The sequence below is a fragment of the Gopherus flavomarginatus genome, chromosome 17 (assembly GCF_025201925.1).
Source record: "Gopherus flavomarginatus isolate rGopFla2 chromosome 17, rGopFla2.mat.asm, whole genome shotgun sequence".
In the NCBI taxonomy this organism is placed as follows: Eukaryota; Metazoa; Chordata; order Testudines; family Testudinidae; genus Gopherus; species Gopherus flavomarginatus.
This window is the reverse complement of record NC_066633.1, coordinates 7,941,510-7,963,145: the sequence shown is the minus strand read 5'-3', so window position 1 is coordinate 7,963,145 and position 21,636 is coordinate 7,941,510. Positions and strand designations below refer to the sequence as shown.

At 46.6% G+C, this 21,636-nt stretch overlaps 1 protein-coding gene across 2 annotated transcripts in view; it reads left to right on the top strand.

The window, feature by feature from the left end:
• RXRA (retinoid X receptor alpha) overlaps positions 1–21,636 on the top strand; it is a 227,266-nt gene that overhangs the window by 168,086 nt on the left and 37,544 nt on the right. Inside the window, exon 5 of one of the 2 annotated variants that reach the window (XM_050926988.1) lies at positions 13,831–13,887. The exons of the other annotated variant lie outside the window; for it this stretch is intronic. Within the exon in view, the coding sequence (XP_050782945.1) occupies positions 13,831–13,887 (57 nt within the window). The remainder of the gene's footprint in view (positions 1–13,830; positions 13,888–21,636) is intronic. 2 annotated transcript variants of the gene reach the window in all.

Below are 21,636 nucleotides of genomic sequence, written 5' to 3'. Positions count from 1 at the left end.
CCAGGGAATCAATATGGGGAGTGAGAGAGACGTAAGACACACTTCAATAATGGAAATTTATGCAAGAGGAAAAACCCTCTTATATAAATAGCTGAGGAAGGAAACATGCTTATTTAAGGAGCCTAAGTGCAGGCATGCCATTAACCAGCTGGTGGAAGACACAAAAGGGGACGGGCCCTAAGAATCCCTCTGTCAAAGAGTACTCAGAGAGGGAAAACTTATGGGACTGAACTCAGGAAGTGCAAAGAGCTGCTCATGATAGACAGAGATGGCAGAGCCTTGTTCATGCCCCAAGCAATGTCTGACAGCATGGGAAGGATTCAGAAGCGCTGCACTGGGGAGCTAGCTTAGGAGAGCCTGTGTTTTATATCACTGGCAGCAGCAAAAGGCAAGAGGGTTGACGTTTAGAATGAAAAGGATCGAATTGTCTGTACTCTGGGCTTGGTGTTAAAATTTAAGGCTTATTATTAGTTATTAGCTATTAGTTTAAGGGAGGAAAAGCATATAAATGGAACATTTCTTCTGGCATTTAAGTCTCTTCTCAAGGCTGCCTGTTGATAAATTTAAGTAGGATATCGATGCTAATATCCATGGTGCACTTGCCTTATTGATTCTGAGACACAGAAGCTGCAATAAATGATTAACTGAAAGTGTTGTTTGCCATATAAATTACTGCCAGCGGCACAAGTCTTTGTTTTCTGTACTTTGTCTTCTGTTAAGTATCAGACATTCACCAAAACTAAGGTTCCATGCAGAGAGCTTTACCAATGCAGAGGATATTGTGGTGGGGTTAGTGATTTGCATCAAGTAGATTAACTCTCACTCCTTGACGTCAGTTTTCGATGCTTGGAGAAACAAATTCAGCCCTGAACTCTGAACTGAATCCATAATATATATGCGTGCGCACACACAGATCCCTGGTGCTGCCAGCCTGGGAGAGGAGGTGGCATTAATGGAGAAATGAGCACTCAGCTAATGACTGCTGCAAAGAGGGATGCATCATTTTGTTGTGTGTCTCCTCTCTGCAAACAGCCCACACACAAAGAGCTTCTGCCCCAGGTTTGACTATGGTGGGGAGAAGAGTAATGGAGCTCTACCAGGCTCCATTCCCTTGGCTCACCCAAACAAGACTCCACTTAGAGGAAGGATGGTCTTGTGGCTAAAACAATGGACTGGGACTTGGGAGATCTAAATTCAGTGTGTGACTCTGCCACAGATTGAATGACCTTGGGCAAATCACTTAATCTCTTTCTGCCTTAGTTTCCCATCTCTATAACAAAGAGTAATAATATTACCTACCTCCCACCCTGTCTCTCTATTCTCCTTCAAATGCAAGGGTTCTCAAACGGGAGGTTGGGACCCCTCAGGGAGTTGCGAGGTTATTACATGGTGGGGGTGGGGGGTGACGGGTGACGAGCTGTCAACCTCCACCCCAAACCCTGCTTTGCCTCCAGCATTTATAATGGTGTTAAATATATTAAAAGTGTTTTTAATTTATAAGCAGGGGAGTCGCACTCAGAGGCTTTCTATGTGAAAGGAGTCACCTGTAAAAAAGTTTGAGAACCGCTGTTCAAGTGCCAGTCACTATGCATGTTCCATACCTGGATACGCGTGTGCCCCATGCCCCCGAATCCAGAAATTCTAACAAGCGGTGTCACATACACCGTAGCTCGCCTCGTGCGCTGGACTGAGGGCATAAGAGGCAGTACGGGCCAGTGCCTCTCCTGTTCCTTTTTACCGCCTCATGGTGTCCCTGTGTCCACAGACTTCTTCAGCTTTTATCCTTACACTCTGTAAATACATTTGTGAGTTGTCGATAGTTTATATTCGCATAGCTGGAATTTTTAATATAGTCGGTAGAGGTAGTCTTTTCCCCCATACCACGGACTCCCGTCCCATGGTCTGGGACTATAGCCAGAGTCCCAGGTTCAAGAACTGTGTCTCCTGCCTTTTCTCTTTCTCCGTGAGCAATGATCACCAATGCTGTCTCTGTTGTTTGGGTCAGACGTACAGTGCTGCAAAGTGCAGCTCCTGCTGCTCTTTTCCACCATGAACTAGCAAAGCTTGTGAGCTCAGATTCAGAAAATACCTCCTCTGAGGCTTCACTCTGATCCGGGCCAGGGTAGATCTCTCCTGTACATCGGCCCCCTCAGACAAGCAGCACCCATCTGAGCACAAGCTTAGGAGTGGAGTCTGCAGGTGGCTTCTCCCCCCAAGCAGAAGGCGGCCAAAAGAGGCTTTTGCATCCCCCCAGAGGGGCTGGATTTCTTTTCTCTCAAAAATGCAGCCTACAGAAAAAAAAAAACACTGGTGCAGCCAACTGTCATGAACTGGCCCAGATCGATTCTTGTTCCTAATGCCAGCTTTCCAGAAACCCAGGGCATTATTCTGAACTGGGTGACCCAATGTCAAAGGGGTCCTGGAAAGGAGCGTCTCTCCGCCTGTGTTAATACTTTCCAGTGCACGGCCAGACTCTTGCGGAGGGTCTTGCTGGTAGTTGAACTAAGGGCTTCTTCTAGTTCTGAATGCTGGTCTGGAGAGAATTCTCTATCAATGTGCAGTGTGAGACAGGAAGTCAGAGAGTCAGCCCCCTGGGAAGTGATGCTACCACTGTCCACAGGGACACACTCTGAGGGAGGTGAGCCTGGGGAATACCCCTCTCTATCCAGAGGAGCTGAGCTCCCATGTGTTGGGAATAGGGGAAGCCAAGTGATCTCAACACGGGATGGAGCCGTTAGAATAGCCAGAAGCCAGCATTGGGTCTAAGAATGATTTTGCTTCTCCACATTGGCCCCACAGACATTCATGTACCTAAGTCACGGCCACCACGCATTTTGCTTGCTCTTCGACAGCCACATGTTCTACTGAAATGGTAGATGTGGCCTTCCCAAGCGGGCTTCAAAAAAAATCAGTAGGGTGCATGGAACATGCAGGTGGGAATAGGGGTGAAGGCCCTTGAGACAAATGTGTCTCTGATGACTTAGTGGAGTTACATCAGGGATGGATTAGGCCCCTTGTGAGTTTCTCATAGTCACATTGGTTGGCAGCGTTACAGCTGTTCAAAAGAAGGGCACCTTTCTTCTGAGAGGGATTTCAAATGCGCCTGATCCCTGGAATTCATTTCACTGTTGGCTAGAAGTGCAGCTTCATTTCTCTTTTTTGGCTGTCTCCCTATGTCTTGTCTGCCTGATAAATGTTGCTCTCTGAATAAGATTAACCGACGTGTTGCTGGAGGTGCCACTGAAATGTTCCCAATGGATGCAGTTACTGGCCATCACATTCTATTTCATCCTAGTTAGGCTGAATGTTGGCTGGTAGGTTTCTGTCCTTCTCTCTCCTAGTACAAAATCTTGACCTGTACGTTCTGTACCACTTTATATTCCTCTGCAGCAAACCAAGTAATCTACCAGTTACCAGAGGGATATGTATCCCTCCTAGATCTGGGAAAATACAATAGAAAGTACTTGGTGTCGTTCAACCCACTGTGAGTGGACACCATCCTTCTGATTGAACTTGAAACAAGTCCAGATGCTGCTTGGCTTTACTATCCAACTACACCAGGCTTTGTAGGCAGCATGGTGGAGCTGGGTGCGTGCCCATAATTATTGCTTGCTTGGTTTGTTTTTTTAAGTATCCATTATTTCTGTCTTTTGCCTTCTCTTTGAGGCAGTGCCTCGCCATGGCAGGACACTGTTGATAGGAAGCACACAGCATCTTCAGTGCTTAGATTTCTCTCTTGATGACTTTGGATTGGTTAGAGTCTGAAAACAAGACTATCGGAATAGGCAGGAAGGTGGGGAAGCAGTGAACCCTGGAGAATGAGCCTTAAAGAAGAGCAGTGGCTCTTCAGTTCAGATGAGCTTGAGCATCTTCTGTTATCTTTGCAGGCACAAAAGTTTCCTCTAAAATTACCCCAGTGTTTCCCAGGGGCGTGAGGTCTAAACCAGAAACCCCAAATGGACAGTCCTTAGGTGCTGAGAATGGGGTTTGGGGGCTCCTTTTCCAGTGGCAGATAAACACAGGGAGCCAGATCTTCAGCGGGTGTGAATTAGAGTGGCTGAGGATCTGGCCCAGTGCCTTTCCAGAGATGGACAGCAAGATGCCCTCTGTGTCTGAACTCTGCTTGGTACAGTGGGCGGGTGGGGGGAGGGCATCAAGGAACCAGTTACAGCTCCTTTATTCTGTGCTGGCCCAATCCTGGCATCAACGGCCACCATGTATGACCAATATCCCTAGCCAAAGATCCCTAAGGTACCTAATACCAGGAAAGAATCAGCATAGCAGAACAGAGCTTTCCCACAGCCATTCCCCCCAACCCCTGGCCATGCCCCCATGGCAGTGTGTGGGGCAGCTGGTGAAGAAGCTATCTCTGCCAGCTTTACCATACTGGGGAGTTCCACCAGGAAACTTCTTTGCTACCCAGCTATGGCCTATATGCATCTGTTTTGCACCGCCTGAGCAGCACAGCGTCCAGAGCGTAACACGGAATCTGGCCAGGCTTCTTCCAGCAGGCTTGCCATCCAAGCAGTGCTGGAGATAGGGCAAACTCTACTCCTTTCCCTTGCTGTGTGTTGCTGTCCTGTGTGATGATATCCCACTGCATCCAATACTGGAGAGTCTGCTGCGATTGCACAAATCAAGCAGGAAATACCAGTCGGGAGCCCTTTCTCATGCTCCCTCTGGCAGTCTTGGGACAGCTCACACAGTGCAGACTTTGGGAAAGCTGCAAGATGAAGCTGAGGGCCATATTCCCCCCTCATCTCTCCCTCCCTGTTACAGACTTACCTGTTTATTGGCACCAGCGATTCCCGACTCCACAAGAATTCTCTCCCTTTCCCATGTCCTGAGAACCCCAATCTGTTAATTCTGGGGACCCATCATCCCAGATTATACTATGATTTTATTGTTATACATTTATATAGTGCACCCTTGGTGCACACGGCACGTTACATAGCGAGTGAAAAAGCCACAGCTTCACCCTGACATCCCGACTCTGCTGCTGCTAAGTTCCAGGACCCTACTCTGACCACTCGAGCAGGGTGTTCTGTTCCCCCAGCTCGAGACCAGAAAAGTCCTCGCCAGCCTCTGCAGTCACTGCCAGTTCCATCTGCATTGCTGCAAAAGAAACCCACGCTCGTTCCCAAAGGCATGAACCAGTGACATGCCTAGTTACCTTCTTTGTGTTTGGAAGGAGATGTGTCCATTCAGGATCGGGGCCCCATTGTGCCAGCAGAAAGAGAGAGACGATCTGTGCCCCACAGAGTCTACACTAGAGCAGCAGTGCTTTGAGGACCAGGGGCATTCTCCCTCCTGTAAACTATGTGATCCCTGACTCTAAACATTCAATAAGCTTCCCAGCCTAGGAATGTCTTTCCCCTTCTTCTCGCTGCATATTTCCTAAGGCTTGCAGTATGGTTTGCATATTGCTCCACATCCCCCTTCAGTGTTAGCCCACTGAAACTGAAGGAGTTAACCTGAGGATGGATTTAAGCTGTAGTGACGCATTAAGTTATTCTGCCTGCAGTTTTGAGACCTCTCTGTGACTCCTTTTCTCCTAGGAATTTCTCAAATAAATCACTGAGTTTATAGTGACCAAACTTTCCCCTTGTTCTATCCTAAAATGACTTAGTCAGAGCTCAGCTCCTGCGGTAACACAGTTGCCATTGACCCACGCCTAACCTCCTTCTCCTGATGCCCCGGCTTGTGCATCAACCCCCCCGCGAATCACACACACTCAGGAAATCCTGGGACGTCCACAGCCTGGCTGTCTCCTGTCGAATCATTTAAGTGGCAGCTGGCATGACTTGGGGCGTGAGGAGCGAAAGGAGTCCAGAGAGAAATAGGGAATTCAGCTTTTTGTTGTTCTGCATGAATATAAAAGCAGCAAATGGCCATATCCTACTGCAAGAACAAAGTTCAAGAGAGAACAATTATTTATAGCTGTAATTTTAGACTGCAAAATTCTGTCCTTTCAGTTTAATGTGTTTGTTACTTCTGTCTATCTTATGCTTTGTTCTTCAAACCATGCCATTAAAAATTCTAATTCTAATAATAATACAACTTTAAAGGGACACTATTGTCAGGTTGAAAAATCACATCCATCTCTCCATCTCCTTAACCTGTGCTCTGTGTTACTTTTAACTATTGATGTGGTTTGTTTACATTCTGCGCTTTACTCAACTTTGATGACAATAGATTAATAATTTTCACTTTTGTGTACCGTCAGTTTCACTTGTTGCTTCCCAGTGCTGCAGCATTTGCAGGAGGGATGTTTAAACCCATTTTTTAAAAAGCCTTTTCATTTCAAAAAATCATGACCATATTTCTATTAACTTTAGATTTTACGTAACTTAAAAAAAACCCATACAAATGTTGGGTCCAAGTTACAGGACAGAGTTACAATTTAACTTTTTATTTCTCAACCTTTTTGCATTTCCAGCAATATAAAGCCCTGTCTTTGAGAGACGCATATTTGGTTCAGAAGCCAAAGAAAAAGGAATCTAAGGCTGAATTAGTTAACTCAGGTACCACTGTATTTTTTAGGGATACAGGCACTCCTTGGTCAAAGAGCCCCAAGATTCCTAACAATGTATGGTTAACACCTAACTTCATAAAAAAGGCAACAGAACACAATACATTCCACCTGTGGTGGAACGGAAATCCCCAATAACCTGTCCTTCCTAACGCTCCATAAATATAACAGCCACTCTCTCACAGAAGGCTAGAGAGGAAACTAAATATTCCTGAGGCTGTGCCCTGAGGATGCCAGCAAAGGACATTGACTCACAAGGAGAGGGGAAGTATTGCAAAAGGAGAGGGGATGCTGCCCTTGCCGCTGTCTATTCCTACTAGTACCCTGGCATGCTGGGTACTTCCAGTTCTGCTGGCTCACAGTTGCTGTGAGAGGACATAAAACAAATACTGAAGTGAGCTGGATGGTCCAATGGTTGCAGTGCTAGTCTGGGACTCAGGAAAGCTGTGTTCCATTTTCTGCTTTACCACAAACTTCCTGTGTGACCTTGGGCCAGTTAATCAGTCAATCTGTGCCTCAGTTTTACCATCTGTAATATGGGGGCACTCATACCTCACAGGAATGTTGTGAGGACAGAAACATTGCGAGGCACAGAGATCTCCTGCCGATGGGGCTATGTAAATACCAAAGATAGGCTGGTAATAGCAATGTCCAGAAAGGATGCACTTTACCACTGGATTGTCTTCTTTTTTCATTTTTTCTCCCGGGGGATCCTTATCTCTACAGTAGAACTATAGTTGAGAGACTGGGATGGTAGCAGGAGAGGATCAGGCAGCGCTAGGGCAAGAGGGAGAGACAAGAGAGAAAATGTGCATTCCATCGATCATCCACTGAGGGCCTTTTGCCCATGGGAAGGAGATGTATGTAATCCCTGGCATGAATGGCTCTGGCTAATCCAACACCCCAGATTCCCCCATGCTTTCTGTCCCTGCATGTCTCAGTTCCGGCAGCAGAGCACAGCCGTGCAGAATTTCTATGGAGACTGTTTGTCTTCAGTGGCATTTTGATCCCAGGGGGCAGCCCTGCTGAAAGAGTGAGGGAAACTCTCCCGGGCAGGAGAAGCAGGGTGGCCTTCCTGTTTGTGTGCTGTCGCATCAGGATTCTGAGGAGAGCTGAAAGAGGCAATGGATTAGACAGTCGCTTGGACACCAGTCCTGAGGTGTAACCGAGGCCATCCGTGCTCATGTTTATGGGGTTAAACTAATCACCAGATGTGAGGTCAGGGAGGGATTTTCCCCCAGCGTACAGGACCTTGCATTTTATCTGCTTCTTATGGGGAATCATCTGTTAGAATCGGGTAGACGATAACGAAACCACCATGGCCAGATACGGTCAGGTCTGCGCAGGGACCATCCCCACTCCACTCCCCTTCTTTTTGTATGTGGTGTTGCTAGCTTTATGCAGGCATTATTGAAGGCAATGAGTAACAGGTCATCCCCCTCCCCCTCAGCATTCTGTACTGCACCCTAAGCCCTGCCTGGTGGGCAGAGCTTGTGCTGCTTCGCTCACCATATTGACTGGGTGGGCATGGCCAATTAGCAATCAGAAACTTGTTCAGGATGTGTGCAGTTCAGTTATGTCATGTCCAGGAAACAATCTGTAGCGTAGAGAGGGAATTGGCCACCAATGCTTGGTTCTTGTCTCGGGTTTGGGAGCAAGAGACCTGGAACTTACCAAAGCTGGGAAAGCTTTCTTCTGAACTTGAGTGTTTGGGTGTAGCATTAACCTCTGGGCTCTTTACCAGCTGAAACTCTGCTCCAGGTCCCTTAACAACGGCTAGTCCATTCTCACAAGGGTGTCTGCCGGAAAACAGTCCTTGCACACAATGGGTGGTAGACTTCTTGGAGGTGCTTGGGCAGTTGTAATATTTTGGTCTGCGAATACCAAAGGACAGTGGCCTGATTGTCCTTAGTGCTGATTGGCGATAAATTGAACTCCCCCGGAACAGGAGGCTGTTTGTCAAGAGCTCTCAAAGCCATTTCTTAAAACGTGGGCATCTGTGTTAAAAATAGGGACCGAGGAACAGCTTTGCTAGGCCCATCTCTTGCGTCATTTAACACTGAACTAGATCATGGGTTGGTGAACATACTGCTGAGGGGAAGAATCGCAGCAGGCCTTTTCCATCTCTGAGCGCTGTGATTCTTTGATCACTAATCAGTTGTGTCCTCTCTACTCACTGGTCAGAGGGCCACATGCTATTAAAAAAAAGCATCTTGCAAAATAGGGCAGATTGGTGGGGTAGTGAGAAGAGACATTTTACAGACAAATATCCAGGTCCCGTGGTAGCTCAACTGTGGCACCTGCAGCTATTGCATCTCCCTGGGGTATTTCCAAGCAATTGGTAATGGTTCTGATACTAATTCAGCCTGAAAGTGGGAATTGGGCTAAAAAATATGAGAGCGACATTGAGAGAGGAGGAGGAGCAATGTGGATGGAGAAGAAACGTACCACGGAACGGGGATAGGGTTTAAGCATCAAGAAGGGCATCCCTGCTCCTGTGCCCCTGCACTGAACGGCTGGTTGGAAAGTAAGTAACTCACGTTTATACACCGTGCACATACCAGAGAGCAGCACATGGCTTTGGTCACAGCTAGGAAAGCAACAGCAATAACGTGTTCGAGTGGGATTGGAAACTAGCTCAACACAGTGACACGAGTGGTTAAAAGAGATGGTGTGAAACAGAAGGGCTTGGGAAAAAGAAAAAGAAAAGGAGAGAAAGGAAAGGCTGAGCAGGGGGAAGAACCAGATGAAAATCCCCATTGTTGATTAAACACTGGGTGTGATAATACTTTATGCAGCAACTGAACTGCTGCCCTGCACCACCAAAATCTGTTCTGAATCCAGGAATAGAATTTCTCAGAAGTACTCTATTCCCCTGTGGGCAGGGACCTTGGCCCAGATCCTTAAGCATAATTAGGTTCCTAACTGCCACTGAAATCAGCGTGTCCTTGTGATTGTAGATATCTCTAAAGCTCCATGCACAGCTAATGGTACTATATAAATAAAAACATTTCCCTCTGACCTGCTGTACAATAGATCTGTTTCGTAATAGATTGCACTTCATTACCACAGAAAAATTCTCTCCATCTCTCTGTTCATCTGTCTATCTTTTCACATCATGCCCATCCCATAACAGGATTGAGTGCTGAATCCTATGAAAAGCTTCAATTCCGTTAGATTAGTTTTCGGTGAGAGCAAAATGCACCGTGAGAAAATAGCAGCACCCCTTCCATGTTATTATTCCTACAAGTACACATTTTCGTCTTGGAAAAAAGTGCTTATCTGTATTAGTGCAGGATAAGTGGTAATTACAAGCTGCCATAGCCTGTTGCTTTTCCTGAATAAACAAACAAATGCTGTAATATTAGCACTAATGGAGGCTCTCAAAATGCTTCATTCTGGCAACTCTGCTGGTGGAAAATCCAGTCTCCTTTTGTCCCCATTGCTTCCCTCATTAAAATTCTTCTTGGACACAAAAGCCCTTTGGGACCTTGAATCTGGCCTTGCAAATGGCAGGTGGCTTTGACGCGGTACCCAGGGACATGGATGCAAAGTCCACGTGGTGGAACGGAACATCACACATGTTGCTGTTGGGTGGTGCCACATTTGTGAGAGATCTTAATGGTATGTGCAGGCAGGAGGGGACTAGATCTTCTAGCTCCTGCTTGGAAGTGGCTTTGCCTGTTACATCTTCCTCGCTGCTGAGCTCCTCCCCTGAAACTGAAATGGACAAAAAGGCTGTGAAGGAAAGATGAACGTAGTTGCACAGCAAAGCTTCTCATGGAGTCAGGTAAAGTAGCCAAGATTGAGCCCATTGTAGCCTGAATCCTCAAGCAAGATTGTTGATACCAATGGGTAGGTTACACAAACTGGGGAGCAGTCTCAGGCCTGACCTAAGCAGATGGATTCTTAGGGTACCTCATCCAAAGGGGAATTGAATCGGCACTGCAGTCCCCATGGAAACTTGTGGATAAGTCAGTCATAAATCACTGCTTTCCAGCATCAGAGACCCTCCCTGTTGGCCTTCTCCATTCCAGCAGCATGTCACCTGTTGCTCAGTCATACGTCTTCGGGTCTTTCATAGACCCCCAGGACCCTTTGCTCTCAGCTCCCAGGACACAACTGCTGCTGATGCAGTTGAGTGGGGAGGTGTTGGGTTCTGGGCTGCATTTTGGCTTAGAGGCACCTGTCAGACTTCACTGAGCAGAAACAGGACAGTCCTTTCAGAGGATGGGTTAATACAGATGAGAGACTGGGTGAGTTACTGAGCTGGGTGCTTAGTGTGCACCCCCATTAAAGAGCATCAGGCACTGATGGGTCTGATGATGGGAACCATTAAGGTTTCATCTCAGAGTACTGACTAAGAGGGGGACTTGTCTGGGAATTGGTTATCCAGCCCCTTCCCAGTTCAGAGGTCAAGGCACAGGCAAAGAGAAGGGTATAAGAGTGGAGGGACCTCACTCCACTGGCAGAGCACCTTATGTCCTAGTGGTTTAGGCATCTTCAGTCCCAACCTCAGAAGATACATCAGCTCTTTAGAAGACACCTTAGCTCTTTGGTGCAATATTGTCAAACAAAAGTGCTGAAAAATCATGAGTCAGGCTCCATAAATACTGAGATTGGGGTTAAAAATCATGATTATTATTAATAATACCTTTGGCGCTCTGGTCATTTGCCTTTTCGTTTTTGAGCCTGTAGGGATTACATTTTCAAGCTTTTCTCTGCAACCACGAGGGCTAAAATCTTCCTTTTCTTTTTCAAGAGAAGTATTGTGGTAGTGACTGAGGGTTATTTTTTCCTGAATCTTCCTAGAAGCCACCTTTTATTCTGTTTCCTTGCTTCTCACTGGCTGCTTAAGAACAAAACCAGACCAAATCACATGGGCTAAAGAGATGGCTGCAAAAAATACTCTGTAAAGATCTTGGTAGACTTTGTACTTGTAGGTCAGAGGAAATCTCATAAAATGTTCTCTCTTGTGTCTAATGACTAGCGCTGTGTGGAGGATGGAAGTTCTATTTTGCAAAGGATTTTGAGATTTCCAAATCTGATATTGTTCTGAATTGGAGCAAAAACTGAATATTTCCATATTCTCTGCAAAGAAAATTTCTGAGAAGAAAAATTGTTTTGGGTTGATTGACATGTTTTAAGTTGATTTTGATTTTAAATTTTTTTTAAAGTCTTTTCTAAATGAAAAATCAAAAGATTTTGTTCCAAAAATGTCACAGTGGACAGTTTTGACTGTGTTGGAACTTTCCCTCCCTCCCCCAGTTTTCTTCTTAAATGAAATTCTGACAAAATTAACCTGATTTTGTGAAAAATTTTGATTTAGACAGAACTGCATATTCCAATGGAATATGGTTCCATTGACGTTTCTCCAGCCAGCTTTATTAATGACAGCTACTTTGTTTTGTACCACTCTGTGGTAGAACTTTGACTTTGAATAAAGAATCATTTAATAAATATATTTGAATCAAATCCCAGATTAACCCTAATTAGAGATGGAAAAGCCACACTAAATCAACAAAGCCAGGATACCATAACACAAGAATGAGGGGTCACCAGATGACATTAATAGGCAGCAGGTTTAAAACAAACAAAAGGAAGTATTTTTTCACACAACACACAGTCAACCTGTGGAACTCCTTGCAGGAGGATGTTGTGAAGGCCAAGACTATAACAGAGTTCAAAAAAGAACTAGATAAATTCATGGAGGATAGGTCCATCAATGGCTATTAGCTAGGATGGGCAGGGATGGTGTCCCTAGCCTCTGTCTGCCAGAAGCTGGGAATGGATGACAGAGGATGGATCACCTCATGATTCCCTGTTTTGTTCATTCCCTCTGGGGTACCTGGCATTGGCCACTGCAGGAAGACAGGATACTGGGCTAGATGGACCTTTGATCTGACCCAGTATGGCCATTCTCATGTTCTTATGATACAGGGTCCCCTGACGGAAGGATATTAAAACTGAAAGAATTCCCAGTTCTCAGTCACACACCTGATTCATAGAGCATCAATGTACTCAAAAGTATGCTGCTGGTGCTGTGTAATAAAAGGCTCCTTTCATGAGATGGGGTTCCTGGTCTTGAGGGACGCGAAATGGGGTATCTGCTGATTCCAGACCCAGCTTGGCTGGTTGAGTCCTTCCCCGCTCTGATCACCAGTAGCTCTGTGCAGAGTGGAAAAGGTGTGATCTGCAGCCCCTTGCTCATTATTACTATTGTTATTACAGTAAAGGCTAGAAGGGCCAACTGAGATCAGATTCCTAATGGATCAATACACCGCACTAGATAGTCTTTAACCCTGAGAATTTACGATCTAAACAGGAAAGACAGACTAGTGGGAGGGGGAAGTCGAGGACCAGAAAGGGGAAATAACTTGGCCAACTTCACACAGCAGGTTAGAGTCCAGAACAGAACCCAGGTTTCCTGAATTCCAGTCCGAGGCCCAGTGCACTGAACCACACTGTCTTGTCTTGCACCTCGCACATTGATGTAGGGGAGAGAGAGCCCCTCTGGAGCTGAGAATTCTTTTCCCAGTTTGCTATGCAGTATTGTTGCAATTCCCCATATGATTCCCGTTCCAGTTGTGCTGCCTAGTGACATGCTGCTGCGCTGTGGCATTCCCTTGGGATGTTGGGTTGTTGCTACTGTACCCTGAAAAACCATGAAGGATCGCTCTGTGTCTTACCCAGGGTGTGAGCTGGATGTGCTGTGTACAGTAGAAGGGTCCGAAATGCAACATCTGTATCAGAATCCAAACCCTCCCCAGGTTCAGCGGGATTCACCTCTAAGGTTTGTTTCAGCCCCATCATAGAGACCGGACTAGCCACAAAATCTGAAGCTGGAATCAGTGGTGTTCTGACCCAGAGTTTTGGTTCTCACACTATTCTTTTATCGAGATGTACAGAAGTTGCACAGTGTGCTGGGACAGAGGCATCCTCCAGCTGCATTGAGAAAACACTGAGAAGTGCTAGGATCCAGGCCACTCAGGCCCTTTCCCTCCTTAAGAGAGTCACATTCTTAGGAGAGAGGACAGTAGGGTTACAATCTCATCAGGCCTTCCCTGCACAACTGACACACTTTGAGACAGTGATCCCTTAACATCATTGCATAGTGTCCTGTGGAGGGAACGCCCTCCCGCCCCTTGTAGAGAGGGACCCTTTTTTGAAATGACAAGCCAAACTTTGCAACTATGTGTAAACAAAGGAAAGATGAAACCAGCATTTAAAAAAAAAAAAAAAGCAGCGACCACCAAACGATATAATGATTTTTGTTTCTAAATTTTATTCTGTTACAGGGATGGAGCACCATCCATCCCGGCCCACAAGACTTCTGGGAAGCCAAGAAGAACAAGGTATTCCCATTTCAATATTACCAGACAAGCTGCCATGCAGCTACCAAGTTTCTATATCTATATATCTGGAGTTAAAGCAGCCACCGCCAACATCTAATTGCAAACTGCTCTATGTCAGCTGGCAGTGCCTTTTCCCCCGTGATTAGCCCCTAGACCAGGTGGGAGTAGGGAATAGATTCAGCAACAGGGTCCCAAGTCTACATGACTAGAGCTTCCCTGACAGCCACTAAAGAACTTGTCCCTGGCACCCTTCTCCCAGATTGCATGATAATAAGCAGTCCATTTGCTTGAATCCCAAAACTAGCCAATCCAGCTGTATCCTCAGCTTTCCCTTCCAGCTACCTCCTATTCCCCCCCAGCTCAATCCACCCCATTGTGTTCTCTGCACCTAAAAAAAAAACGGACCCCTCCTCTTTCCAAACACCAGCATTTCGTTTAGAACATCGCTCTCCTGTGGACGAGGTTCAGCTGTGGTTAGGTTTCTCCAGGCACAGGAGGGAGGGGGAAGTATTCTCGCTCACGGCTGACTAGCAGCAGATAAAATACTGTAGAGATCCCCGCTGGAAAGAGCTTGGGGTTCCAGGATGGAGAGGGAAAAGGAGGCAAGGAGTGGAAAAGAGGTGTCTGCATTAAGGAAACCTGAGACCGAAGGGTTAAACTCAGTCCCATCATCAGGTTTGCTTGCTCCTTGCAAAGTGCAAATTCTGTTTCTCCCTCTCTCTGCCTCTCACCTTCTCCTTGAACTTCTGAACCACAGACTTATTACCTCACCCACTTCGTCTCTCTAATATCCTGGGACCCACCTGGCTGCAGCAACGCTGCACGCTTGTGTAACTGGTAATCATTTTACAGCTGTAATTTGTCTTCGCCAGAGCACATCTAGAGATACAGGATCCTCTTTATTGTCAGGGATGATCATTTTTGTCTTAAAAAACAACCACCAAACCTACAAAACAGCGCAAATCTCTGTGGCAGGGTCTAAAAGTCGTCCTCCATCTGGCAGCTGTTGGCAGCCTGCGTGAGATGCATTTGCAGGCCTCAGCGCAGAGCCTACGCATCACAGATATCCTGGCTGCTAGTAGCTCAGCCGTTGGCAGTCTCAGCTGAGAAGCCACGATACGAATGGGCCATGGAGACAGAGCTCATCTCCTATCCGCAGAAGTGGTCCCTGCAGGTCAGGACTGAGGCGGTGTTGGGAGCTCTGCACTGCCCATTAGAGTGGATAAACTGAGGACTTTGGCTGACAGGACTGTTGATCCAGCCCCTGGCAGTCCAGTCTATTGTCCATGCATGCGTCCAAGCAGGGATCCCCAGGGAAGCATCCACTGAGTCCTCAGCCTCCTTGCAACAGCAGCCGTGGTCTAGCCTTTTTTTGCTCGGTGTTGCCTTCTGGTTCCTTCCTTTGACCCTGCCTTCCATTGCCGTTTGTTCATTCTTTGCGTTGATAACTGGTTTCTGTGGCCCCTCCCTCACTTGAGGGGGTGGGCCTTTTGTTCTTGTAGACTCCGCCCACCAAACCCAGTCATGAAATAGGCCTCACCTTGCATCTGCACTACGTTCATTCACAAAAGATCTGAGGGGCGTAGGCTCTGCTCCACACAGAACACCACTCAGGGAGCTGCCGAGTACTTGCTGCTCTGTCATCTCCCTGCTGTGACCTATGTGCAGCAGAGCATGTTCTCAACGCTAGTTAAAAATGCATCAGTGAGAGGAAAACAGCAACACCCCTGGCCTGTCTGCAAATAGCAGCCCATTGCCTAGTCTCCTCCAGACATTCAGAACAGTGATGGTATGAAGAGTGTCCTTCGGGTCACTGGGGCACGAGCGCCCAGGTTTAATCAGCTCCGTCCCCTTCACACTGCAGACAGGTCTGCTTTGATTGGTTCTGTTTGTTTTTGCTGGCAATGCTGACCTAAAAAAAATGGACCCTGCGGCATTTCTAACGAGCGTCCTTAACTGATTTCCGTACTTGGGGCTCAGGACTATCACTTGCTAACACGTGCTCGTACAGGCCACATGGGTCTTTAACATCCAGTGCAGAATCAATAGAGAATAGCTCTCCAGTCAATAACACAGCCTGGGAGGATGAGCTAATTATTCCCTGTGCAGCTATGACAGAGTAGGCCAGTCGCCGCTTTGTAGCTCAGCGCACATCTGCCTTTCACCCATGGTGGGGCACTGCAAGGTTCCAGAGCTGCGGGACTGCTCCTTTGAAGCATGCCCTGAGCCCAGCACAGAGCCTGAGGGGTCAGGCAGTGCTGCAGGATGGGGGAAAGTGAGAGGAATTGCCCCACTCACTTGCAGGGTAAGGAGTGTCTGCTGCAGTTCTGAAGCCAACTATGTGGGGGAGAGCATGGGCAGAGCTGCACGACTGCAGATCCCACCGCCGCCATGCCCTGCCCCCTGCAACGACTGCATGCTGCCATACAAGGCAGGGGCTTGCAGGGAGCAGTGTTCTGTGCCATGCACAATTCCTCTCTGCATGAGAACTGCACAGATTCTGCTAGAATGGGGCCTTCTGTGGCCACAGAGATGGGGCTGGAATGGTTGTTAAGGGGCTGTCCAATTTGAGCTTCAGCCCTCTGCTGTGGCTGCTGCTGTGAAGTCCTGATGCTTTGAGGCCTTACAAGAAAGTTGGCTTCCGAATCTGGGGCTCAGGAGCAGCTTCTGCTGCAAAGATTCCTCCTCTGGAAGTGCGCTGCTGTGAAACTAACAGCTGCAGATGGTGCATAGGACTGGAGGGGAGGTACATGTGCTGTGATTTGATTGTCTCGTTTTTCTGAGTGTCCTGGTGATGGGAGCGAATGTGTACGTGGAGGGGAGAACCCAGGCCATGTATCAATCTGGTTACGAGTAAACCTTGCCTCATGTTTAGGATGGCGTGTCTCCTGATACATTCCGTCCGCCCCGCAGGGGTGCCACGTGCATGAGATGTGAAATCCAGCACCGACACACAATCTCAAACTTTTCCAGAGCAATCACTGCTTTCGCAGGCATCTTTGAAAACCATTCAAGCTCCAACCACCACTTTGTGTTTGCAGATCCCATCTCTTCAGCATGTGGTGTCCCCCCGTGGGACACTTGCATGAAAACAGGGGGGTAAATTTACTATGTTCCATCTGCTTTGCACTGCTCTGCTGATGGGACCCAACTGCAAACTTGGCTTTGGCAGCTGATGAAACCAAGCTGACAGCTGTTTTGCATCACTTGAATGTAGCAGTGAAGGTGGCCTCAAATCTCCCTTTCTAAAGAGCTCACCTTCTGCTCTGGCCTAGTCTTGTACGATCTGGCCTCCCCCAGCACTAGTCCTCTGTCTAGTCTCCTGAGTGACCTCTCTTAGTGAGTTACCCCCTTCCTGAAGTGTCCCCACATCAGAATATTTTCTTGAATGTCTAAGATAAGTTTTCACTTTCCTAGTTTCAGGCCCATTACTTCCTTGTTAAATCATCTAATCTCCTGATTCCTGTATGTTACTGCCTCCTCCCCCCGCATGTTCAGCATGTATCATACCTGTGGCATCACGGTTCTGCATTCTGTGGCCCATCAGAATTCATGGGAGAGATCCCAGAAGATATATAGTGCCCATCTATAAAAAGGGAAATTAAAACAACCCAGAAAACTACAGACCAGTTAGTTTAACTTCTGTGCCAGGGAAGATAATGGAGCAAGTAATTAAGGAAATCATCTGCAAACACTTGGAAGGTGGTAAGGTGATAGGGAATAGCCAGCATGGATTTGTAAAGAACAAATCATGTCAAACCAATCTGATAGGTTCCTTTGATAGGATAATGAGTCTTGTGGATAAGGGAGAAGCGGTGGATGTGGTATACCTAGACTTTAGTAAGGCATTTGATACCGTCTCACATGAGATTCTTATCAATAAACTAGGCAAATACAACTCAGATGGGGCTACTATAAGGTAGGTGCATAACTGGCTGAATAACCGTACTCAGAGAGTAGTGATTAATGGTTCCCAATCCTGCTGGAAAAGTATAACAAGTGCGGTTCCGCAGGGGTCTGTTTTGGGACCTGCTCTGTTCAATATCTTCATCAACGACTTAGGTATTAGCATAGAAAGTACGCTATTAAGTTTGCAGATGACACCAAACTGGGAGGGATTGCAACTGCTCTGGAGGACAGGGTCATAATTCAAAATGATCTGGACAAATTGGAGAAATGGTCTGAGGTAAACCGGATGAAGTTTAACAAAGACAAATGCAAAGTGCTCCCCTGAGGAATGAACAATCAATTTCACTCATACAGAATGGGAAGAGACTGTCTAGGAAGGAGTATGGCAGAAAGGGATCTAGGGGTTATAGTGGACCACAAGCTAAATATGAGTCAACAATGTGATGCTGTTGCAAAAAAAGCAAACATGATTCTGGGATGCATTAACAGATGTGTTGTGAGCAAGACAGAAGAAGTCATTCTTCCACTCTACTCTGCACTGGTTAGGCTTCAACTGGAGTATTGTGTCCAGTTCTGCGCACCGCATTTCAAAAAAGATATGGAGAAATTGGAGAGGGTCCAGAGAAGAACAACAAGAATGATTAAAGGTCTAGAGAACATGACCTACGAAGGAAGGCTGAAAGAATTGGGTTTGTTTAGTTTGGAAAAGAGAAGACTGAGAGGAGACATGATAACAGTTTTCAAGTATCTAAAAGGGTGTCATCAGGAGGAGGGAGAAAACTTGTTCATCTTAGCTTCTAACGAAAGAACAAGAAGCAATGGCCTTAAACTGCAGCAAGGGAGGTTTAAGCTGGACATTAGGAAAAAGTTCCTAACTGTCAGGGTAGTTAAACACTGGAATAAACTGCCTAGGGAGGCTGTGGAATCTCCATCTCTGGAGATATTTAAGAGTAGGTTAGATAAATGTCTATCAGGGATGGTCAAGACAGTATTTGGTCCTGCCATGAGGGCAGGGGACTGGACTCGATGACCTCTCGATCAGGGGCTGCTCTAGACATTTCTCTGCCCCAAGCACGGCGGCATGCCCCGGGGGGCACTCTACCAGTCCTGCGGCTCCGGTGGACCTCCCACAGGCGTGCCTGCGGAGGGTCCGCTGGTCCCGCAGCTCCACCGAAGCTGTGGGACCAGCGGACCCTCTGCAGGCACGCCTGCGGGAGGTCCACCGAAGCCACGGGACCAGCGGACCCTCCGCAGGCATGCTGCCAAAGGCTGCCTGCCTGCTGCCCTCCTGGCGACCGGCAGAGCGGCCCCTGTGGCATGCCGCCCCAAGCATGCGCTTGGCTTGCTGGGGCCTGGAGCCGCCCCTGCTCTCGATGTCCCTTCCAGTCCTAGAATCTATGAATCTATTTGACAGTGGGGATAGAAATCTCCTATAAATCCAAACATTTACCGACAAGACTTGTTTCTCAATTGCCTAGTAACATAGACAATGCTAATGGCTAAAAAATAATGCGTTGGAGGTGAATCCAGATGCTTGTTATTCAAGCCCTGGGCTTCTCTTGAGTGGAGACTATTAATTGGGCAGAACTTTCTGATATGAGTATGAATCCACTAAAGACTGGAATGAGACCATTGTGCTAGTTTTCCTTTGTGACTTCATCCAGACGTGCACCCACATGCGTGATGCCTTTCGTCCTCGCTGGGGAGAGAGGTCGAATTCAGTGATGATGGAAAATTGTAGCTATCGCTTTTCATTCTTGTCAGACCTTTCGTTTTCACATGGTTGGTAAGAGGAGCGAATGGAAGGACGAGCTTACAAGCGGTGAGGTGTGTGTGTGAAGCTGTGGTTGGAAAGGCAAGAGGAGGATGTACCCATGTCAGAAGAAGTGGGGGAAAACCATATTCTGATATTGGGGATCTCCCGCTCTTTAAAATAGACCACGAAACAGATTATGCTATCCCATCATGCCTTGCGACCATGGAAGCTCTGAACCGGAGAGTCAGCAAGCTACCTCACTGGGAATTTACTACAGGGTTTCTGTTTTCATTTTGGACCTGGGGCATTTGGTGACAACGTGCTACCTGCTTCTGCTAACCAGGTGGTATTGTCTTGACCTGCCGGGCTGGAGCAAGTCTGCCTCAAGGGTTTAGACTTGGGTTGAGCAGAATTGAGAGTCGGCTTTCCACCAGCCACAAGCACAGACTGCCTGTGGAACAAACTTTTTGGTGTAGTGCTTTTCAGCAGTGATCAGTAATAACAACAATACTTATACATTCTCTCTCTCTGGCTTCTTTGTGTCTGTTCCATCTGTTGTCTATCACGTATACCATCAGCCAGATACACTTTTTTCACTAGTGAAACCTGTTCACGTGTCTCCCTGTCCCATCATGTTCTGTAAGATCTGCTCTCTCCATACCCACATACAGCTTCTCATACCTGAGGGCATTTCAGTGGGTTTCCTTTGGATCAAGATTCATAGATCTACGGTCAGAAGGGACCATTGTGATCATCCAGTCAGACCTCTTGAGGTCATAGAGTGTCACCCAGTGACACTCTGATTGGGTCCAATAACCTGCGGTTGAACTAGTGTGTTTATTTAGAATGACTTCCAGTCAATGTAAAAACTTCTGATGAGGGAGAATTTAGCCTGTTCCCTTTGTAATTGTTACTTTCAGAGCAAGGACTCGTTGTCTGCACTCTTTCTTCGAAAATCGCTGCTATTGTATATTAGATCTTTGGAGCTGAAGTCATTGTTAAAATCCCATTTGCTCAGGGCTGCCTCTGCCGTAAGTTTTTAAATTGGGTTTTTGGCTTGCTCAGCATCATTTGTAGCCAATTTGTCTCCCGTAACGTGCCCAAAGGAGTTCCTGTGAAGGGGGCCGCATCTGTGAGATTGAATGAAAGGTTGACATTATGAGCAATTAAGTTCTAGGCGTATGACAGTTGAGAGAGAGAGAGAGGCACCTCCGTCCCCCAGTAACAGGGAGATTGAGGGGCTAATGTCAGCCTATAGAAAAATTCAAGTCAGACCAGGGCCAGATCCTGGGCTGATGTAAGATCAATTGGGATCTATGCTGCTTTACAACAGCAGAATATCAGGTTCTGACTCCCCACTTAGCAGATATTGCATTGTGCCTTTAGAGATGTAGCAAACACAGTACAAAACTTTAGATCAGTTTGCAAAACTAAGTACTTATTTTTACACAGCACCTTTTAGCTCAAAGGATCCCAAAGCATTTTAGAGACTATAGAGATATGTAGTGACATATATATCTATGTACAAGAATCACTTTACCTGCTACAGAGGTGCATCCACCTCTGGGGTGGAATGTGATTGCTGGTTAACAGCAGAGTAACAACACTACGCTGCAGTTTAAGACAGGAGGCTAACAATAAAATTGAAAAGCATTTGCATGATCTAGACATAGAGGATGAGTTTAAGACTAACACGATTGCCATATTATATTGTGTAATCTTTTAGCATGTGTTTGAATTTCCCATATTTTTTGTTATTTTATGTTTGCACGTGGCATGGAGCCAGTTTACCTGATAATCTGATTTAAAAGCTTTATTGTGTTATGTACTGTGCTGATTTCAATGGAACAATCTCTGTGTCCTGTTACTTCCCATTAGCTCACATAATCAGCTTCACATCCAGCAAAGAGATAATGGATTAGGATAGCTGCTAATAGTGTTTTCTCTCCATTATTGAGCTTCTTTCAATACTGAGCAAATAACTGGGTGAAATGATGGTTGTTTTTCATGGCAAGCAATAGACGCTCCATGGCTGGAGTCGTTCTGGACTAGAATGGGCTAGAATGTAGAATGCAGGAAACAAT